General features: G+C 40.3%; 1 protein-coding gene across 2 annotated transcripts; it reads left to right on the forward strand.

Moving 5' to 3' along the window:
* LOC110449840 (pre-mRNA-splicing factor CWC22 homolog) lies at nt 1-20899 on the forward strand. Of its 2 annotated transcripts, none has more exons than XM_021496968.1 (5): nt 1-617; nt 7555-7787; nt 9391-9526; nt 10593-10784; nt 18474-20899. In XM_021496968.1, exons 1-5 carry the CDS (start codon nt 512-514, stop codon nt 19604-19606), a joined length of 1800 nt encoding a protein of 599 aa, XP_021352643.1. In that variant the 5' UTR covers nt 1-511; the 3' UTR covers nt 19607-20899. The 2 variants fall into 2 exon arrangements, with proteins under 2 accessions (XP_021352643.1, XP_021352650.1); XM_021496975.1 differs by lacking the exon at nt 18474-20899 and adding an exon at nt 13560-17908.
* The last annotated feature ends 499 nt before the right edge of the window (nt 20900-21398 follow it).

Below are 21398 nucleotides of genomic sequence, written 5' to 3' on the forward strand. Positions count from 1 at the left end.
ACGGCGCCACGGGTTGTTTATTACCTGTCCACGCCAGGTGTGCTATTTCTGGCAACATCGATGGCCGCCGTGGAATTCAAAAAATCAAATACGGAAGAGCGTTTATTTGTGATTAACCTTTTCTGATCTCTGATCTATTTGACCAGTAACGGACGTCTGGTCGATATCCACGTGCTTGTGGACAGGTGAGGAGAGGACCGTGACGGACACATATCGCACGGGTGAAGCGTGTGTGGTATGACAGTTTACTTGGGGACAATACCCTTTATGAATGCGTCATATGTGTAGTATGGCTCTCCTAGCCTGATTACTCATAAACCCGGGTGTACACGGAAGTAATCAGTGTCGGGGACAGACAACATCCCTCGTGGATCTGTTTTCAGTACGGATACTATATACGGGTGAGAAAAGACACGTAAAAAAGGTTAAAACTCGAGTGTGTGTTGGGATTAATACACCTGTCGGGTATTCATCAAGCTGAGGGACCTATCGGCGTGGACGTCCACATAGAATGCGAAATGGCCTTAAAGGGGCTATCGCACATGGATACAGATATGTTCTTATAGCGATATGCCTTATAGTAATACAACAGCCGACTGTCTCGTCGGAAGAAATAGGTAAGTTGTAATCCAGGTGTGAACTCCCTAGAACCAAACGCGACCCTGTAAAGCGGTCCCCATTGAAACGCGTACGTTGTTACGAGGATATACGTCAGATGCCCGAGTAGTTTTAATAGCTCACGTAATTTTATACAATATATTATATGTTATTCATTCCACAGTTTATCGTTGTGTTAACGCGTATGTATACTTTTGCCACTCCCCAATAATGCCAACATACCAAGGTACCCCACCCATAATACACCTGTTATCAGTACAGTGACATCAGTACAGACTATATCCTAGTACATTGTAAACATACACATATATACATGTGTATATCAGGACACTGTACCTCCCCACTGTCGATCATTTACATAATACATGTATCGTTATAGACAAGGTGTGACCCACAGCTGATGAACGCGACCTTGTTCTACCCCACACCCATATATGGAGGTCAAGTCCATTCACTAACTCTCTATAAACGACATCTGTGTGATTGACTAATGACATATCTTGGCATTCCTTACCTGTTTACTCATGCCTGTCGTGTGGACTGAGTACGTAGTCTGACCAGACCAAGAAGATCAGTATCCTATGTGACCGACCCCCCTAGATCAGGGACGCCTGCAGGTACTGACCATGTAGAGACCTCATATGTAATAATTCAGGGGTGTAAAATTCCAATAGCCCCACACCCAGGACTAGAAGATTTTATGTTGTGTCGAGTGAACATTTTAAATATTTAATATAAAAATATAGATAGAGTTTGAAGAACTTTTTAAATGGTACACCAATGAATACATCTGTATACCTCATGGATCATCCCAGATACAGGCCTACACGGATGGTATATATATTTACATGTCTCTGCATGGGTTGACATTCTAAGCACATGTTTACATGTTGATTTTCAGTGACATTCATGTAAATAACCTGACATCTGTGATATCATCTTTATCATAACCTCAGGATTTATATCATCTTTATCATAACCGCAGGATTTATATTCCGTTGTACCTCCATACGGTGATATACGACCACCTAAAACGGCTTTTGACCCTCAAAATGTTAGTCTTGCCATATGAAGGGGTCAGGAGTTTTGATTTATGTCTGATTTTACCTCCAACGTTACGACTAGCACAAACACTGTTATATGTGAATAACAAGTTCTGTTTGGGTTTTACCTTACTAAATATTTGTATTATAACTCTTACACAACAGAGACATAAAGACAAATTATGGGCATCCGGATAGTAGTTTATCATGAATTATATTTATCTGGGTCCGCACGGGGTGATAAACTTGTAAGACAATCATTTTACATATTTAGGTGGGAAACCACATAAGTGTAGATATAGTACTGTCTTGGGTATACGGACGGAGATTAACCTGCATATGCAGGATACTGGCGACTCATTTGCAAATGAATACATATATGTACATATGCACTGTATATCATTTTCCAAATGTTGGACACATTTCGCCCTATTCCAAATTTCTTATATGTATTATATGATTAATATACTTTTGGGACTTGCACAAGTCTTTCTAAGTCACAATTGTATGCCCTGACATGATTGAATCATGTGGTGTTTCATGTTAACTGACGCGATACTTTTTCATTTTTTTTAATTTCCAAATTATACAGTGCAAAGAGTACATTTTAAATACGCGCTTACTGACTACGACAAAACTGACTACACCTATAGTTTCACCTTGCAGAAATTCATGTGTATGCATATTCTTGACCCCAATACATTAACTTGTGTCGTTGACAGAACTTTAGAAGTATTATTAAAAAAAGCAAATGCAAAAAACTACTTTTATATGTATCCTAAATATTTCCTATAGTTGCTTGTGACGTTACAGAACTTTAGATGTAATTTTATATAATATTGTAGAAAAAAATAGTACAGAAAAAAGCGATACTTTAAAAAATACAATGAATTGTACATGTATATTTCCTATATTTTGTTGTTAACTTTTTGCACGTGACCCTGACTTCTGTATTCCAGTCAGTTTGAGCGTCTTGTTACGTCACTATCTACAAATGTCCTATCACAGGTCAAGTTACAGGTTCATACTTGACCAGCAGCGACACTGACGCCTACAGACATGTATCCACCACACGTTTTTTCTCTCCTAAAAAGGTTGATTGTATTGTACAGATTACCGCGTGCCGTACTCGCCCCGAACGTACGGTATAGACTCAGACGTATGTATAGGTTATCACACAGACTACAAGGTTTACGTAACGTGAAGGCACAGTGTATACCTTTCGGCTAATCTCCGCGTTATGTGTGGAGTCGTTAAAAGTAAATAAACAACTCCACGAAAATGGAATATATACATGGTTTACATATGTTTCCCAAATAAAAAAGAATAATAATATTAACTATGACTTTCATCACGACCCATTCTTTGCAAAAAAGAAAAGGAAAATGAAACTATTGTTTAAAAAGTCGATACATGCTAAATTTGAATCTTACTTTTTTGAAAAAATGCATAGTTTGGACGAAAATAATAAGTTATTTCTATACAGTAAAATTAAAAAAAAGTATGCAGAGGAACACTACCTATCGTTACCCAACTTTAAATATAGAAAATTGATGGCAAAGCTGAGATTAAGCAACCACAATTTCGAAATTGAGGCTGGTTGATATAAAAAGATTCCTCGACAATCCCGACTATGTAAATTCTGCAATACTGTAGAAGATGAAGTACATTTTATATTTAAATACAAAATAAATTTAAACATCAGAACTACGTTTCTCCAAAAAATTAAAATTAACCCATCATTGCCTGATCTACAAAATTTAATATTATTATTGTCATCTAATGACCCACAGCTTTTGCAGGAAATAAGCCTCTTTATTAAAAAGTCATTTAAACTGAGGAAGGCAGGCTTGCAGAATGCATAAGTATGTAGTTTTTGCTGTCCATTATATAGTATCAATGTTTGTTTGATGTTTGCAGCTCGATCCTTGTAAATTGGATGTAAAATGCAATACAGTTGATTGATTGTATGTAACGATACTCTTCGAGGGAAACTGGCATTATATTCAGACACGAGAGGGTGCTACTACAAATGTAATCGTCCTTTTTAACTTGAACTACAAAATGTTTACACGTGTTTGATTAGAAAGTGAAAGCATGAGTGTTAGCACGTGCACTCCCATCACCAATAGCCAACCCACGCCTTCAGTGTTTCTTCCCTGAACCATTGTCTAATACATCCACAACTGACACAACCGTCGACTTCAAGACCCTAAACTCCACAAAACTCAACTTCAAAAACACTAAAACCTGCTTCATATCCGGACACACCGCAACCCTCTGTTTCAAGGTGCCAACACAACATCCAATCCTCGTCTTCATCAATTGACAATCCTGTCCCTACGTTTCAATAAATTAACACCTCCCTATTATGTTTTGGTTTAGCCCAATATCTGTTTTACATGACCATCATGGCAATATCTGGACTTCAATCTTTCTGTAGCACACTCAACCACTGGCTTAAATGTTCTATCATTAAACGGACCTCTAGGTGATCACAACACCCCAACTCCAGGATTCAATCTCTTAATATACATTTAATTGATTGATTTTACGTCCGCTTCACTACCGAGCTGATCGATTATCCAGCAGACGATAATAATACCACCTTGAGTTGACCCTCGCTTTAGATGTCTCCACCTCACCCTTCAAAGTCCTAGCATCACATAAACGCTTGGCTTCAATGTCAAACCAGCATCGTAATGAGTTAAGCCATGCATCTCCTTCATTCCTCACCGCCTTTACTTTTTATCCTCACCAGTAAGTTAATCCCCCGCTTCAGTCCCGAATTCCACTCACCCTCCATCCTAATGACTTAACCCCTATTTCAGCCCCCAACCCCCAACCCCTTACCCTTCATTCGTATGAGTTATAACCTCTGTTTCATCCTCCCCTCCCCAACCCTTTACCGTTCACCCCCATGAGTGAACCTTCTGCTTCAGTCCCAAATTCTTCCCTACCCTTCATCCTCATGAGTTGACCCTTCTAGTAACTCTCGGCGTCAATGCTCATCTTGCAAACGTCCTGTTAAAATGATGACAGGGCGCGCAGACATGATATATTTCTATCATTAGCGACAGAACGTAGCCTGCACAGCTTATAATACAAAAGGTAACATAATGTATCAACTCCAGACAAACTATTTTTATCAACATTCATGACCGAGTGGTATGACAAATGAGATTTCGTGTTTGTATGAATGTTGACAAGAGGGAAAACAAAGGAAACGATTGTCAGTAAGAACGATCTTCGAGTGTAGCTTTATGTCCGTAGACATTGTACTTCATCAATAATCTGTCGAACCTAATATGTCAAACACATACACATGTTGACCATACCACTGACAACACAGTGACGTAATTTATTGTAAATAGAGATAGATAAAAGAAATATATATGACAGAGTTGTTTTGATTCGTAACATGACGTAAGCCTACTGTCCCCGCATGTGTATGTTAGTCATACTAGTCTATGACCTATGTCCAGGTGTCCGTGTCATACTAGTCCCAGACCTATGTCCACGTGTCCGTGTCATACTAGTCCCAGACCTATGTCCACGTGTCCGTGTCAAACTAGTCCCGGACCTATGTCCACGTGTCCGTGTCATACTAGTCCCGGACCTATGTCCCCGTGTCTGTGTCATACTAGTCCCGGACCTATGTCCACGTGTCTGTGTCATACTAGTCCCGGACCTATGCCCACGTGTCTGTGTCATACTAGTCCCGGACATATGTCCACGTGTCTGTGTCATACTAGACCCGGACCTATGCCCACGTGTCTGTGTCATACTAGTCCCGGACATATGTCCGCGTGTCTGTGTCATACTAGTCCCCGACATATGTCCACGTGTCTGTGTCATACTAGTCCCAGCCCTATATCCACGTGTCTGTGTCATACTAGACCCGGACCTATGTCCACGTGTCTGTGCCAAACTAGTCCCGGACATATGTCCACGTGCCCGAGTCATACTAGTCCCGGACCTATGCCCTCGTGTCTGTGTCATACTAGTCCCAGACCTGTGTCCACGTGTCCGTGTCATATTAGTCCCGGACCTATGTACCCGTGTCTGTGTCATACTAGTCCCCGACATATGTCCACGTGTCTGTGTCATACTAGTCCCCGACATATGTCCACGTGTCTGTGTCATACTAGTCCCGGACCTATGTCCACGTGTCTGTGTCATATTAGTCCCGGACCTATGTCCACGTGTCCGTGTCATACTAGTCCCAGACCTGTGTCCACGTGTCCTTGTCATACTAGTCCCGGACATATGTCCACGTGTCCGAGTCATACTAGTCCCGGACCTATGTCCACGTGTATGTGTCATACTAGTCCCAGACCTATGTCCACGTGTCTGTGTCATACTAGGCCCGGACATATGTCCACGTGTCCGAGTCATACTAGTCCCGGACCTATGTCCCCGTGCCCGTGTCATACTAGTCCCGGACCTATGTCCATGTGTCCGAGTCATACTAGTCCCGGACCTATGTCCCCGTGTCCGTGCCATACTAGTCCCGGACCTATGTCCACGTTTCTGTGTCATACTAGTCCCGGACCTATGTCCCCGTGCCCGTGTCATACTAGTCCCGGACCTATGTCCATGTGTCCGAGTCATACTAGTCCCGGACCTATGTCCACGTGTTTGTGTCATACTAGTCCCGGACCTATGTCCACGGGTCTGTGTCATACTAGTCCCGGACCTATGTCCACGTGTCTGTGTCATACTAGTCCCGGACCTATGTCCCCGTGTCCGTGTCATACTAGTCCCGGACCTATGTCCACGTTTCCGAGTCAAACAAGTCCCGGACATATGTCCACATGTCTTGAGTCAAACTAGTACCGGGCCTATATGCACGTGTCCGTGTCATACTGGTGCCCTGACATTTGTCCACGTGTCCGAGTTATGCTGGTCCCCGATCTTATGTCCATGTGTCGGAGTCATACTGGTCCCTGGTCTTATGTCCATGCGTCGAAGTCATGCAGCTCCCCGGATCTTTGTTCACGTGTCCGAGTAATACTAGTTCCCGGTCGTATGTCCATGTGTCCGAGTAATACTAGTCCCCAGTCGTATGTCCATGTGTCCGAGTAATACTAGTCCCCGGTCGTATGTCCATGTGTCCGAGTCATGCTGCAGCACAACTTATGTCTATTGCTGTCCTCACAACACCTTCAAAACGAACGTCAACTATACCGAGCTAATATTGGTAGTCTCCGATGGGCCATTGGCTCTTATCAGTCTTACCCGCCTGAACAGATACTGTCTGGAGTTATCGGCTGGTTCGTGGCTCTCTTACCCACCCGAACGATGCAGCTGTTGAGAAATGTATTATTCTCGATCATGACGTCACGGAGATAGCTGACAAGGTCACACTTCCATTCACTAAACACGTGGTTATTGAGTCATACGTATACACATACCCAGACATCCTGACACCCATTTATACCAACGAGACGTAACGACAGCGTTAGTGTAAAACGAATATTCATGAGTTATCGTAAATGGTCACTGAGATACTACTATATATTAGTGACGTTGTACAACTCAGGACTCATCTAGCTATAGGCTGACCAACCTTCGCTGAACAGCCAGTCACCCAAAACCGCAGACATTCACCGACCACAGCGTATGGTCATTGACCTTTACGTAGCAGACCGCAATGTACTATCTCCGATACATACGTCCCATGAACAGAATTACTGCCCTTTACGGTGACATTCCACCTAACAAATAATAATTTAAAAAACTTCATTTTTAATGGCTACCAATAATTCTTACAGTTCTTACTAAGTTACACAGACATTGTATGCATGCTTTGATTAACCGTAGCGACCGTCTACTGAACTAATTCGTTTAATTATTCGAATTCAAATCTATATTATATATTATTTTTCAGTGAACTACGAAAAAAACGACTGTGATCGGTTGTATATAGTGAACGATATCGACGTGTACCGGCTCGAGTCGTACCCACGTCAGGGCATCAATACCGGCAGAGATAAGTGTTTCAACAAGTTCAGCGCACCAAACAAGAAACTCAAGATCCATGTCTACGAGGTTTCCATCGGTAGCTGTGGTATCTTTGTCAACATCTACGATGGGGACGAGAAGATGTTTAACGACCCTAGGGTAAGTATTGCCATCTAAACCACCACAGGGGCACGACAATTAATTAAGCAATGAATGTTTTAACAGATGTGCTTATGGTCATATAACACACATTGCTAGTGATGACAAACTTAATAAAGCCCGGATGGGTTTTATGTAAGTTTGTCAGCAATAGAAATGTGTGTTATAGGACCATACGAATATTTTCTAAAATATTTATTACTTATATTTAAATTTTGATCAAGTAGTTACGCTTTATTTTGTTATTTTGAAATGTTCTTTGAACAGAAAGTTAGGTTTTGACAGCAGTGTTATGAAATTGATGACCTCACAATAAAGGTAGATGACTTACAACAGCATTTGCCTTCTCCATGCATTGCAATGGAAGGATGCATAGGAAATGGAAATATCAGTCAATCACAGTATGTAGGATTGGACCATTCCTCATGTGTACAGTGGGGAGTATTATTTTAGTTAATATTAACACTCCGTAAAACGTAACAAGGAAAAAGTCACTTTCCACACTAAATCTATTTAAAGAATGATGAAACTGTTTTTGTCTGGTTATGCAATACACTATATATGTTTTTAAAATCTGCTAACTTTGCACACGTCTCTCACGTGGTTTATGCTATTTGATGTCATTTCACATTCAAAGTTTATTATTTTTAGCATTCGAAATGTATACACTTTAATAATGTACATTTACGGTCATCTGCGCTAGAATCAATCTTCTCTACGTGAATAGAAAGTATGAAGGTAAAAGCTGGAATTCAGTTTCCCCAAGGTCACCCGTTCTAACCTTTGGGAAGGCCCGGAATTCATACATTTGGTCAAATTTTACTTACTTTGGAGGGAAATAATTCAAACTCATGTGATGGCAGTTTGATGGTATACACATTCAGACTAACAAAGATGAAAGATGTTGAATGATCGTAGGGCTTAGGGCAAGTACCATGACATTTTCTTTCTGGTATACCGATATGGTTTTCTGACTACTGTAATCAGCTATATATATGTTGAACACTCACCAACATCATTCATTTACTTTTTTCAATAATTCGCGGTTGAATAATCTAAATTTACGTCCCTGACTCATACGTTCCCTGTAGTCTTACATGTAGTCTTACCTGTAGTCTTACATGTAGTCTTACATACATGTAGTCTTACATGTAGTCTTACGTGTAGTCATACATGTAGTCTCACAGGGAAAGTACGAGTCTGGGACGGAAATTAAACCTTCTATTTATCTTCGTTATAGGACTAAAAAAAATATATATATATATTCGGGATTCGGTTTGTTTTTTAGAATTTTAGTTTATGTTATCAAATGTTAATAAATCATGCTTTTAATCATTCTGACTGGTCTTTTTTACGTTCATTATTCAAAGTTAGTGCGGTTTTACGTACGAAGTTTGTGTTATTTAAGGCGTATATAGTTATACGCATTTCATATAAAAGAGACTATCTTGCTTGGAATAATAAACTCTTGGCCATTTTAAAAGTGCCAGTTTGTCAAAGTTTTTTTTTCCTGTTAACTCTATAGCTTAAATTGATTTATTTTGTGTGTAACAAATTGGAGAAAGAAGAGAGTACAGAGGTGTAATCAAATTTTGAATTGCAGTGGAGCCTAGGTTGTCGTAGTCCTGGGAAGACCGTGTACGAATCCTTCTCCAGTGAGGTGATAGTCAGACTAGACAAGCCAGTGGCCGACTCCAGCAGCCTCTACCAATTCCGGATCTACATCACCAACGAGAACGGTTGGTTCCTTTTTCAATAATTTATATGGAACTGATCATTTCCTGTTTCTGTCTTTACTACGCGTGACAGAGGTCATTTTTATATTTTACGTTCCATTTGGGGACACCGCGTTTTACTTTAGTAGGCAGCGGTTTTAGGGCTGATCGGTCTGCTTATACAGATAGACGCTGCATTGTTAAAATGTATTTCCTCGGTGATAGTTTTTATAGCCCCAAATGTTAATGGAGGTATTTTCGTTTCTGTTTCTGTGACGTAAGCCCATATATCCATACCAAGTATTTTCGTAGATTTTGTGGTGTGTTGCTTCTATAATACGCAGATATGTGATAGAATCCTAGTGTGTCCGGTTTGTCTAGCATGAAGACTTTTCACGATAGGCTGATTGTACTTCTTAAACCATTCCTAGTTATGCTATTCTTTCTGCTTTATGTCTGTTCCTTTATCGTTCAGGTAAGTATCACTGTGCCTATATGTAGATGTATACAGATATAGTCTATTCACTTTGTACAGGTGCTACCGCTTTTGCTTCTCATTTCCCTGTAATTGCATCCCGGCCGACTGAGAGATTTTTCGTCCTAATTTCATCAGGAATACTCTCTTCCTGTCCCCAATATCTCAAAGGTAGCTAAACCTGAACTAGTGTTAAGTGAAAAATTCAAATTGTTGTCACAAAGAAAGAAGGGGTTTAAAGCAAAAAAAATATCCTCAAACCATATCAATCTCATTTGTCAGAACCTACGTATCAGATGTTCTTGTTTTCGCTTTACCGTTAGTTACCTCTAACCGAAGTTTAAGTAACAGCGGCCTGTTGTTTACTAGTGAGGCGATTAACAGCGGCCTGTTGTTTACTAGTAAGGAGAGTAACAGCGGCCTGTTGTTTACTACATTTGTAGTAAGGAGTCCCATCATGTCTTATTCTACATGTCCTTGTTATCCTATTCAATATACAATTATGTGCTTGTACGTCTAACTTAGCTGGTAGTACATCTGTACACCCAAACAACTCTATACCATACCTGTTTACCCACTAAACTCTGTCATTGAGTCTGTTCTGTTTTCTTGTAGGACCGGAAGTTGACCTTTCAAAACCGACAATGTCTGATGGCGGAGGAGCGTCTAGCGGCGTCATTGCCGGTATCGGCATTGGTGTCGGTCTGGTCGTCGTCGTCATCATCGTCGTCGTGGCGATCGTCTGCTGGAGAATGATGGGGAAGAAGGAGAAGTATGGCAACAAGTCCCCGGCTGTATTCACCACTTGTAAGTTTAAACTCACCGTATTCATTCAGTAGGTTTCCATCCAGTCCCATTTTCTGTTATTATTTACCATCCATCTAAGGAACCCTTTTTTCTCCAACTCCTCGCTCCTAAAACCTCCCACTCTGTCCTTCTCTTAATTCCCCCTAACTCTTCCCACTATGTCCTTCTCTTTGTCACCTCTCTCTGTCTCCCCTCCCATTATGTTCTTTTCCTAATATCCTCTCCCTCTGTGTTCTCTCCCTATACACTCTCACTGTTAATCTCTACCTCCTCTCTGCCCCCTCCCCCTTCACCTACCCCCCCTCGTTTCTGTTCATCTCTCCCATTCCCTTGCCTTCCCTATCTACCACTTTCCCCTATGTTATTCTCTTCATATCTCTCTCTCCCCTCCGCACCCCATTTTCGTCTCTTCAATTCCTCTGTCTGCCCTATGTAACTCCTCATAACTCACATTTGTTCCTTTCTTCAACCTCCTGTCTTTCTGACCCTCTCCCCTATGCCCCCTTTCTCTCCTCCCCTCTTCTTCCCCTACCTAACCCCCTGTCTTTACCCCTCTCTTCCCTTACTATCTATGAAGTGTTTTTCCTCTTCTTCCCCTACCTTACCCCCTGTCTCTACCCCTCTCTCCTCTTACTATCAATGGAGTGTTTTACCAGTCTTCCCCTGTCTAACCCCCTGTCTATACCCCTCTCTGTCTTCTTTCCCTACCTAACCCCTGTCTCTCCCCCTCTCTCCCCTTACTATCAGTGGAGGGTTTTACCCTCTTCTTCCCCAACCTAACCCCTGTTTATACCCCTCTCTCTCTTCTTTCCCTACCTACCCCCTGTCTCTACCCCTCTCTCCCCTTCCTATCAGTGGAGTGTTTTCCCCTCTTCTTCCCCAACCTAACCCCTGTTTATACCCCTCTCTCTCTTCTTTCCCTACCTAACCCCCTGTCTCTAACCCTCTCTCCCCTTACTATCAATGGAGAGTTTTACCTGTTCTTCCCCTGCCTTACCCCCTATCTATACCCCTCTCTCTCTCTTCTCCCCCTAACTAACCCCCTGTCTATACCCCTCTCTCTCTTCTTTCCCTACCTAACCCCTGTCTCTACCCCTCTCTCCCCTTACTATCAGTGGAGTGTTTTACCCTCTTCTTCCCCTGCCTTACACCCTGTCTATACCCCTCTCTCTTCTTTCCCTACCTAACCCCCTGTCTCTACCCCTCACTCCCCTTTCTATCAATGGAGTGTTTAACCCGCTCTTCCCCTGCCTAACCCCCTGTCTATACCCCTCTCTCTCTCTCTTTTTCCATTACCTTATAACCATGTCTATACCCTCTCTCTCTCTCCTCTTCCTTTACCTAACCCCCTGTCTATACCCCCCCCTCTCTCTCTCTCTTCTTCCCCTACCTAAACCCCTGTCTACCCCTCTCTCTCCTTACTATCAATGGAGTGTTTGTGGCAGAAAGGACCACTGAATAACTTGATACAGATGGGATGTTGAATGTGATGCTGTAAAAAACGACAAATGTATTGTGTAGGAAGATTTCGGCTACCAAGTCAGTGACATGTTGGTCTACTTGTCATTATAGCAATCAATGTTGTACCTTTATAAATCTAGTATTCTAGTATTTCATTGATAAGCCTGTCGTGTGAAGAACATTTAAAACACATTATCAAACACATCATCTGCTAATCAAGGCTTTGCAGGATCTGCCAGCATTTACATAAAGCCGAATCGTCTAGGTTCTAGTGACTGTGTGGAATGACATCAATGTGTGGAATTGTAGTATGTTATTGGGTCAAATTATTCTAAGCCTGTGTCTGAACCATTTGCCAGTTTCCTGAGCCCAGTATCCGGTGTAACTGGTGTTTGTTGCTGGATCTCTTTGGGTCCAATAGTTCAATGATGAGACGACACCAGGCACCAACCAATCAGGATAACATCCGGGTTCTGCACGCAAGTGTCGTGTCAATCTAGGTACAGTACTGAAAGACAACCCGTGGATCAATAACATTTTAATGTTTCTTCTCCTTTAAAGAAATTAGATCATACATGCATAATTAATAAAACACGAACTTCTTCCTTAGAACAACAAAAAAGGGGGTAAAATAGGATAACATATGTTTCTAGAACAGGAGATTGGTATCGGACATGAATCTGTGGATCTCGTGTGTTTGACACTAGCATCGATCCACCACTTCCCATCATTTCGTACTATTCTCCTTCCCATCACTTCGTACTTTTCTCCTTCCCATCACTTTGTTACCATTCTCCTTCCCGCTTTCCTGGTTAATCACCACATCCCATTTGTCTTCTGTTCGGTTCAGGACTATCAAGCAAGTGGCTAGATAAGTTACACAGTGACTATATAAGTAGAACGGGTGACTGGTTTATGATAAAAAAAAGTGACTGGATATTAAACCTATCATGAATTCGACTATCTACGTTCAGAATGGGTATGGTGAGTACTAATTGTATGTCGTTCGTATCAGTAGAATTAGTATATATATGGTTGTATGTCACACAGGTATTAACTATTTCACCCCTGAAATTTCATAATGAACTTTTGAATTGGAAGAGTTCAAATGTGTCTTCGGGAGTGAATGAGTTGATAACGAATGGTCTTGATACGTTTCTTATTTCGGAAAGACAGTTCATCTGTTTGATTGACATGTGATAATCACCATTTGTAACCAATCAGAACTTGCTTCTTTCAAGAAATGCTATTTTACGGAGATGGAAAATAAGAAAAAGAAAACTGTGTTTTGACTACGACGTATTTCGTTTACAGCTGCTTCGAATGATCCACCTGTCAACGGTATCTTAAAACGAACTGAAAGTAAAGGGCGTGGGAGCAAGCGTCGTAATAACCGGCCTGCTTATGGAGGCCATGACAACAAAGCGTACAGAAACTCTGTAGACGGCGACGATTATAGTAGTGTCAATGGCGCTCCCAGCACGGAGTCCACGCGTGGGGGTATAGACTTACAATACGAAGAGGAAATTGCCAGAAAAGAACGTCGTTCATACTCCAACCGACCGAGTCGCCGACGGAACGACGACTCAACGGATGAAACTGGAGACAGTGTGTTCCACAACAAGGCATACGAAGACGACGAAAAAGGTGATAGAAGTTTGCGTGTGCGCCCCGACCGACGGCATCGGGATCGGGATGATAGTAGTGACTCTTACGTTAGTAGCTCACGTGGTGCAGTGAGCTACATTACGGACACAACAAACCGTACTCGGACAGACTCAACCTCTCGGAGCACAGACGACCGAGGCAGCCAATCATCGACTACAGACGGTACGCACGATCACCACTTCGTCAAGGGCGATAACGCGCGAAGGAGTGGGCGAAGTCGTAGTCACAGTAAATCGTCTTCACAATCAGGTCAACGTCGGCGACCACGTGTTTCTATGAGCGCAGGCGGCGACGCTAGTGACGTCAGTGGCTCGCACAGGTCAGATCATCGCCCTAGTAGTGGGGGGTCACATCATCGACGCAGGTCAAGGTCAAGGGAAAGGGAAAAGAAGCCGTCGCCATATATTGGAGCTTTCGCTGACGCTAAGAAAAAGAAACGGAAGAAATAAACATCGGGTTTCTTTTCATAAAAAAGTATTTTTACAATTTGTTACAAAGTTTTACCATATTATCTAACATGATTTTACAAGACTACGCCGCAGCTAAATGATCCTCTTTTTATTGTTGTGATAAAAAGCTGACATTTGAAGGATTCTTTCTCAAGGATGCCATACAATACAACGAACAGCAAATCAAACCGTACTTGAACAGGTCGATACGTCGACCCTGACAGAGGTGCTATTTCCTCCCTTGTTGACGAGACTCGTTTTACTTAGGATTTAGAATACAACAATGTGGATGTTGGGTATACCAGGTAAAATGTTTGATCAGAGACGTTTGTTCAATAAAACGGACACATCACTTGTGTATTTTTCTATGTGAATCAGCCGGAGGACAACTTTGTGTGGCCCTTCTCCTCCCCTTGTGAGAACTAAACACGAACGTACGTCCCACCCCTCACGTGACGTACTCGTGTAGTGGAAGAATGGGACTTGTATCCATGACAAATTCGTCGTTTTACGAACCACTGGGTGTGAAATATAAAGACTATGACGTTACAATCTAAAGCACGCAGATTTACTTTAACTACAAAGATGTTTGGAGACGAGTAAGTGTGATACGCGAAACGTACATGTTGTATCGTTTTTGGGAATCTACTGTTGCACGTGACGGTAACGCCACCTATTGTTTGTCACTTGACGGCCTTGACATTGTTGTGATAGTGATTTGACAGCACACTGTGAACGTTTATAAAAACGACAATATGGTACTAGGTAAAACATATGGCTTATGGAACACTGAATCGTGTCATAAGGAAGAACAGTGACTAATGAGATGGAAAGCATTGGTGTCGTGCGCAGTTTGAAATGGTGTCGTGCGCAGCACTGTTTGGATTTAATTGAATATGTGAAAAAGACACTATAACTCCAGTTGGGCGATTAATTTGTGTATGCTTTTAACTAATATATATATATATATCCGAGTACGCAATTGTGAATCTGTAAGGACATTTATACTTCCGGTATTAGTTTTGGTCTGTTAAGAGCCATTCCAGAGTGTAAGTATGATAGTAATCTGGTAAAGACGTCACGTGGTCTGCTAACTAGATCACATGAGAGTAAACTTGTAGACCTTTAGGTATATTGTGAAGGTTAATAAATGTCCATTATTCTACCATTATCTGACATTGCAGATTGAAATCTGAATGCCACGCGCCATTTTGATAAGAACATTAATATAACGTATTAATAATCAAACGTCAGACACGATTTATATTTTAAATTGTGTATCCTAATATTTGTTCAGGGAAATCTGCACTAAAGAAACATTTCCTGTATATTACAACTAAGGGATGTCACTGTACGCTCGGAGATAAATATACGGTATATTGCAATACACAACGAACGCATTTCGATACGAATCCCAATATATTGTCATAGAAAATGTGTTCTGAATTATAAATAAGATGAACCACACAGATTTCCGTTAAACCAACCATTGATGATGAAATGTTAGCTGGTTCCCTACACTTGTAACGGCCTGTTCATGTTTACTGGTTTTACCTGTTAGAATATGAAGTAAATTGCTCAGCTCAACACCTAGCAGATATATAAACATAAGCTTTTGGAAAATATTGCGATACAGCGATATTTCATTTCTGTTTTGCGATACGATCCGATATGTTTGTGTATTGCAATAAATCGGTTTTGTTTTCAATTTAAATCGTGACAGCCCTGATAGAATTTAATCGGAACAAGTGTTAAATGAACCTACACCGAACGTTAACAGATGTTAAACCGTAGACTTTTAACACGGAAATGTGTGACGGTGGACAGGACTGACAGATCCTTGTTTCTATTTATACAGACTTAAAGATAAGTGCTCGGCCATGATATAGTTATACATATATAAATTATATTTAATATACTGCTGTGGTGTTATCTATGTCATATATGTATATAATATAGAACTGTTGTCATATATGTGTGTGTATATATACAAATGTTCTCATACATAGTATCATTTATGTAGAATAACCTGATATTTCAGCAAGTTCGATTTATAAAACACTTATTTTTGTATATTTTACTAAAACCTTCAAGGGCGGTAACTCCAATTGTTATTGTGTTATTGAAGTTTACGGGCAAACATAAACTGATGTTAAGTAATACCTAGGACTGATGATTTATAAATGGCCAGATATTACCTCTAATAAGCTGTGTAGGACATTTCCTGGGGACATGATGGGATTAGGATTCTACCTATGATTTCTCAGGAAAATTTCTGTCCTGTTATTAATTGTTTCGTCTGAAATTAATAATACTTTATAATTCGACGTTCTTATACCGGTTTATCACAACCAACTTCTTAGGTCGTCTCAAAGCGGTTCACAAATTATTGTTAAAAAATGTAGTTTAATCACGGGTATTTAATTGCTTTCCTTCAAATATAAAGTTGAATTCATATGCCAATTAGAGGGATATCCCGATTTGACGTTTTCACTAACTATAACATCAATTTGTGGGAAAGATACATTTTATTATCAACCTGTCCTTATATAGATGAATAACCACGTAGACTGAATTTAAGTGGAGAAAACTTGGTTTTCCGTTTGAGTCTGGCCAAGTTATAAATAAATACCAATCAGTAACCAGATTTAAAGTAAAATATATCGGTGTCATCTCAATGTTAAAGAAGTTACAAAAACACAAACAAGTAACAATCTAGTAAAGACGTGACTGATTGGCTTGCTTGTGTGTTACTGTTCCAATAGTTACAGTTATCTGGTAAACGGGCATTACACATAATAGCACTCAACACGCTTTATGATCTATGTGAAAGCACATGTTACGGAATCAAACTAAAACCTCGTTAATATTTTTGGATTAAAACGATATTTTAAACAAAGTCCTCTTACAATGCACTGCCGATTTGAAACGATAAGACAACTTTTGTTTTATTTTGCGAAAATGGTTTTGGACAAAAAATTGGTTTTCAATCATAAATCATTTAATCGCATGTATGCCGAAAACACCCTACTTGGAGCATTACTGCAGCTGCTAAAAGTTGAAACCATACTTAAGAGTGTTCTTGCAGCTGCTGACACATAGAAGGTGCGGATATTCTCTCTCAGAACATGTTGTGTAAATACAGATCATTTATCATAAACTATTTGGATATACTAGATAAGAGTGTAAATGGAAGAAAACGATCAATTTTAATTTCTATTCCCTGTGATGTTCAATGCATGTTTTATGTATACAACGGGATGCATGTATGAAAGTGTCATTAGTTATTTTTTTACTTTTTTTATTTGTAACTTTCAAAGTGCTCCGGAAATTAATGAATAATACAATGGAGATGAATAACCAAGTCACACAATATTGATTTTTTGAAACCGGAAATGACGTATAAGTATATGAAATGCGGAAGTGACTTACTAGTATACTCGGTAATGATTTGGATGCGAGTAAGAGTGTGTAGCTGTGCTAGTGTTACTATGCCTGTACACTTGTTTTGGATAATAAACACATGCCATACGACTAAATAATCAATGTATCGCCTCAGTGTTGTTTTTGCATGCTGTAATTCTCCTTATTGTTGTGATATTTGTATCTAAAGTTTGTCTAGCGATATATAGAATTGCACTCGCGACAAATTAATAATATATGTTTGTTATACTTGAAATGTTTGATAGTGGACATTTATAATACTTAAGAATTAGAATACTAGATATTTTTCACTAAAGATGTCTGTTTCTTCTGAAGGTTTGAAAAATCAAGTTTATAATAATGTTATTATTAGATCTTCTTAAATATACATTTTGAAATGGGGAAAAACCTAGCTGAAACCCACAACAAACCACAAATATTGTCTCCATTTCCTGGGATAAGAAGTTTTGTATCAGATATTGTGTGTAGCTGTTGACTTGTAAACTTGTGTTAATTATGTAATAGACATTCACACGAGGGGATTGACGAGGACTTAACATTCCCTAGCTGTCATCATTAGCATCTTTTTAACGTTCGTTTTATTGCAGTTTTTCTTGGATGTGGAATGATTTTTTTGTATTAATCTAAAATCGCTGCAGGCGATCTAAAGCAGTACTTTTGTTTCCAGCTGAAACCAGAGGAGGGGATTCCGTACACTTTGAAAACACACTTGGAGGAAGTCGGAGTCGCGCCGCAAGGGCATCCAGTGACCGCAGCTCGACCACCAATGGCTACCGTTCAACTTCCGGTTCACAACGCGGACGGTCTTCCCATAACCATGACAACAATGGCTACGTATCAAGTAACGAATCATCAGTAACAAACAAAAAAGTCAGTCGCAATCCTATTCCAATTAAGTCTTTAGATGGAGCGAAATTCGAAAAGGCGACGGAAACAACGACCCATCGGTTTACAAAACGAGACGGATCCGTTAGAAAAAAAGTCAATTTAGACAACGACATAGAAACAAAACAACACATTAAGAAGGAGAGACCTAAAGATGAAACTGACAGCGCTAGGGTAGGGCTCATTCAAAAATCAAAACCAAACGATAACACCCACTCACTCATCAGATCTAGTTCAGAAAAACGCAATACCGGATTAAGAAGTACGATCGGAAGTCGAGCTGATACTTCCAGTGACACCTTGTCATCTCATTCCGACAGACGGTCAAGACGTGATGATCGACAAAGCGGCAGATCACATGATGATAGGAACGAAAAAAGATCTAAAGACAGCGCCACACGGCGGTCAAGTTACCGAGAATCTCAGTCACATGATCGTCGAGACCGAATCGGCAGCACAAGGAGCAGGAACAACTCCACATCACGGTCTAATCGACCCGCTTACAAAGACGAGTACGACACCGGTTGGTATCGATCAAGGCAATCTCTCAGATATACTAGTCGACATCAGGAGAAGAACTACAGCGATTACGACAGCGATCATCGGAGTCAGCGGCGAGAAAAATATGATAGAAACCCTGGTTATGACAGTGACGCGCGGAGACGTCACCATGATTACGACAGTGATCGCGGAGGCCGTGACCGTGGCTACGACAGTGAAACGCGGAGACGTCACCGTGACTACGACAGTGATCGCGGAGGCCGTGACCGCAGTCAGCGCCGACACGATCAGGACCAACGAGACAAATACTACAGTGACGAGGACCTCGTGGAGAGTCGGAGGCAGCGCGGCGGAAGTCTGTCCCGGAAGTCCCGTCCGCGCAGTCAAAGCTACAGTCGCGACAGCAGGAGATGATAGGGCGTCATACAAAGATTCAAGTTCATTGCGTTCACTTGTTTCACTAGGACTTAACATAAATCCTATATCATCACATTACTAGTTTCTTTCCTCAAGTTAATCAACGATAGACTATATACAGACAGGACAAGACAGGTGTACACTGATATAGACTATATACAGACAGGACAAGACAGGTGTACACTGATATTGTAACAACGTCAGAAAAGAAGCCCAATACGGGTTTATTTTGCAAGAACTAGACAAGCATGCCAACTAGAACTGCGAGGCACTATTGTGTTTTGAATTTGCGATATCATCAGTATTGTATTGGTTGATAGTTCTTGTATTTTTCAACCTATTTCCCATTTACTACATTATACTAATAGATACATTCATTTCTATGTAATTATTGTGCAAACAATTATTTTTGTTGGTTGCCATTTTTATCGTATGAGGCATTTTCAAACGAAAAAATAAAAGAGCTTGAAGGCTGAAAGGTGTTTAAATGCTAAAATCCTTTACAGACTAGTTTTTATGTTATAAGGTGTCCTTATTTGGTACTTTAGTATTACAGTATGTTTTATTGATATTTTTTTTATAAAGACGTCTGTTCCCGTCTACTTCTGTTCCATTTTATACAAAACAAGGATTGCACCATAAAATGTCAACTGTCTGTAATACCGAGGTAACACCTAGATCAAAAATGACTTGGACGCACGGACACACGGACACGGACACATACACCTGCAATGACGAGACGAGACTTTTAATGATAACTTTTTTACTTTTTTTATTTCTTTCCTTCTTAAATAAAAATAAATAAATAAATGTAACAGATGTTATCAACTTATTTTATTAACTGTTGTCGGGCAGGAGTGTAGCTCGCTGAGAGTCTTTAATTTTTATAGTAACTAATAACACTTTTGATCATTTATTTTATGGCCAGTTTCTTAATATTTCATTATGTTTATATATTAAAGATATACACTGACTGTAGAAGTAAACTATCGAACTAGGCGAGTGACAAGGCGTTCCTATGTACAAATATCACATGAGTCATAAGTGTTCATATTCCAAACTTTCATTTCTTTGAAGAAGAAAAAAATCATGAAACCAAAGGGTTTATTCATTTATTAAATTGCAATTGATATTTTTTTCCATACATGTAAAGATTATTTGAAGGAACTAACTCGGTAGAAGGCCATTATCCAGACTTGATGCACCGGACGTTTGTATCGTTTCTATAGGACATTGCTACTTGTTGTGTAAAAATGTCAAAATTTCGTAATAAAGGAGGAAAATGATGAAGTATCTTTGTTTTGTCTACACTTAACTTATCGATGCCATTGAAAAACCTTACTACGAGTGTTATGTCGAATTCCATGTTATACTGGACGTCGGAGTTCGGTCTCTGTTACCACATGTACGTACAAAAAAGGACTCCCAGTAGTTCAGTTATACCTGGTTTACATCTTGGCTTGCTGATACACATTTATACAGATAAGTGGAGTACACCAAAGTGTCACAACGACCATCTACGGTAGGAGCAGAGAACCAGGACAACAAATAACCTGGGGAGACTATTTAAGGTGCAGGAAGATGCCATCAAGTTAGAAAAAATATGTTACTACATCTTTACCTGTGGAATATTGTCAACTTCTGTATACTTATTAATGTACTTGTCGTATTTCTTGTACATATATGACAAGACCATAGATCTGGTGCGATTGATTCAAATTCAATTAGGAAAATAGAAAGCATGCATGCACATCCATTCACAATCTACACAAAGGGAAATAACTCTTAC

This window comes from Mizuhopecten yessoensis, unplaced genomic scaffold, assembly GCF_002113885.1.
Source record: "Mizuhopecten yessoensis strain PY_sf001 unplaced genomic scaffold, ASM211388v2 scaffold481, whole genome shotgun sequence".
Lineage (NCBI taxonomy): Eukaryota > Metazoa > Mollusca > Bivalvia > Pectinida > Pectinidae > Mizuhopecten > Mizuhopecten yessoensis.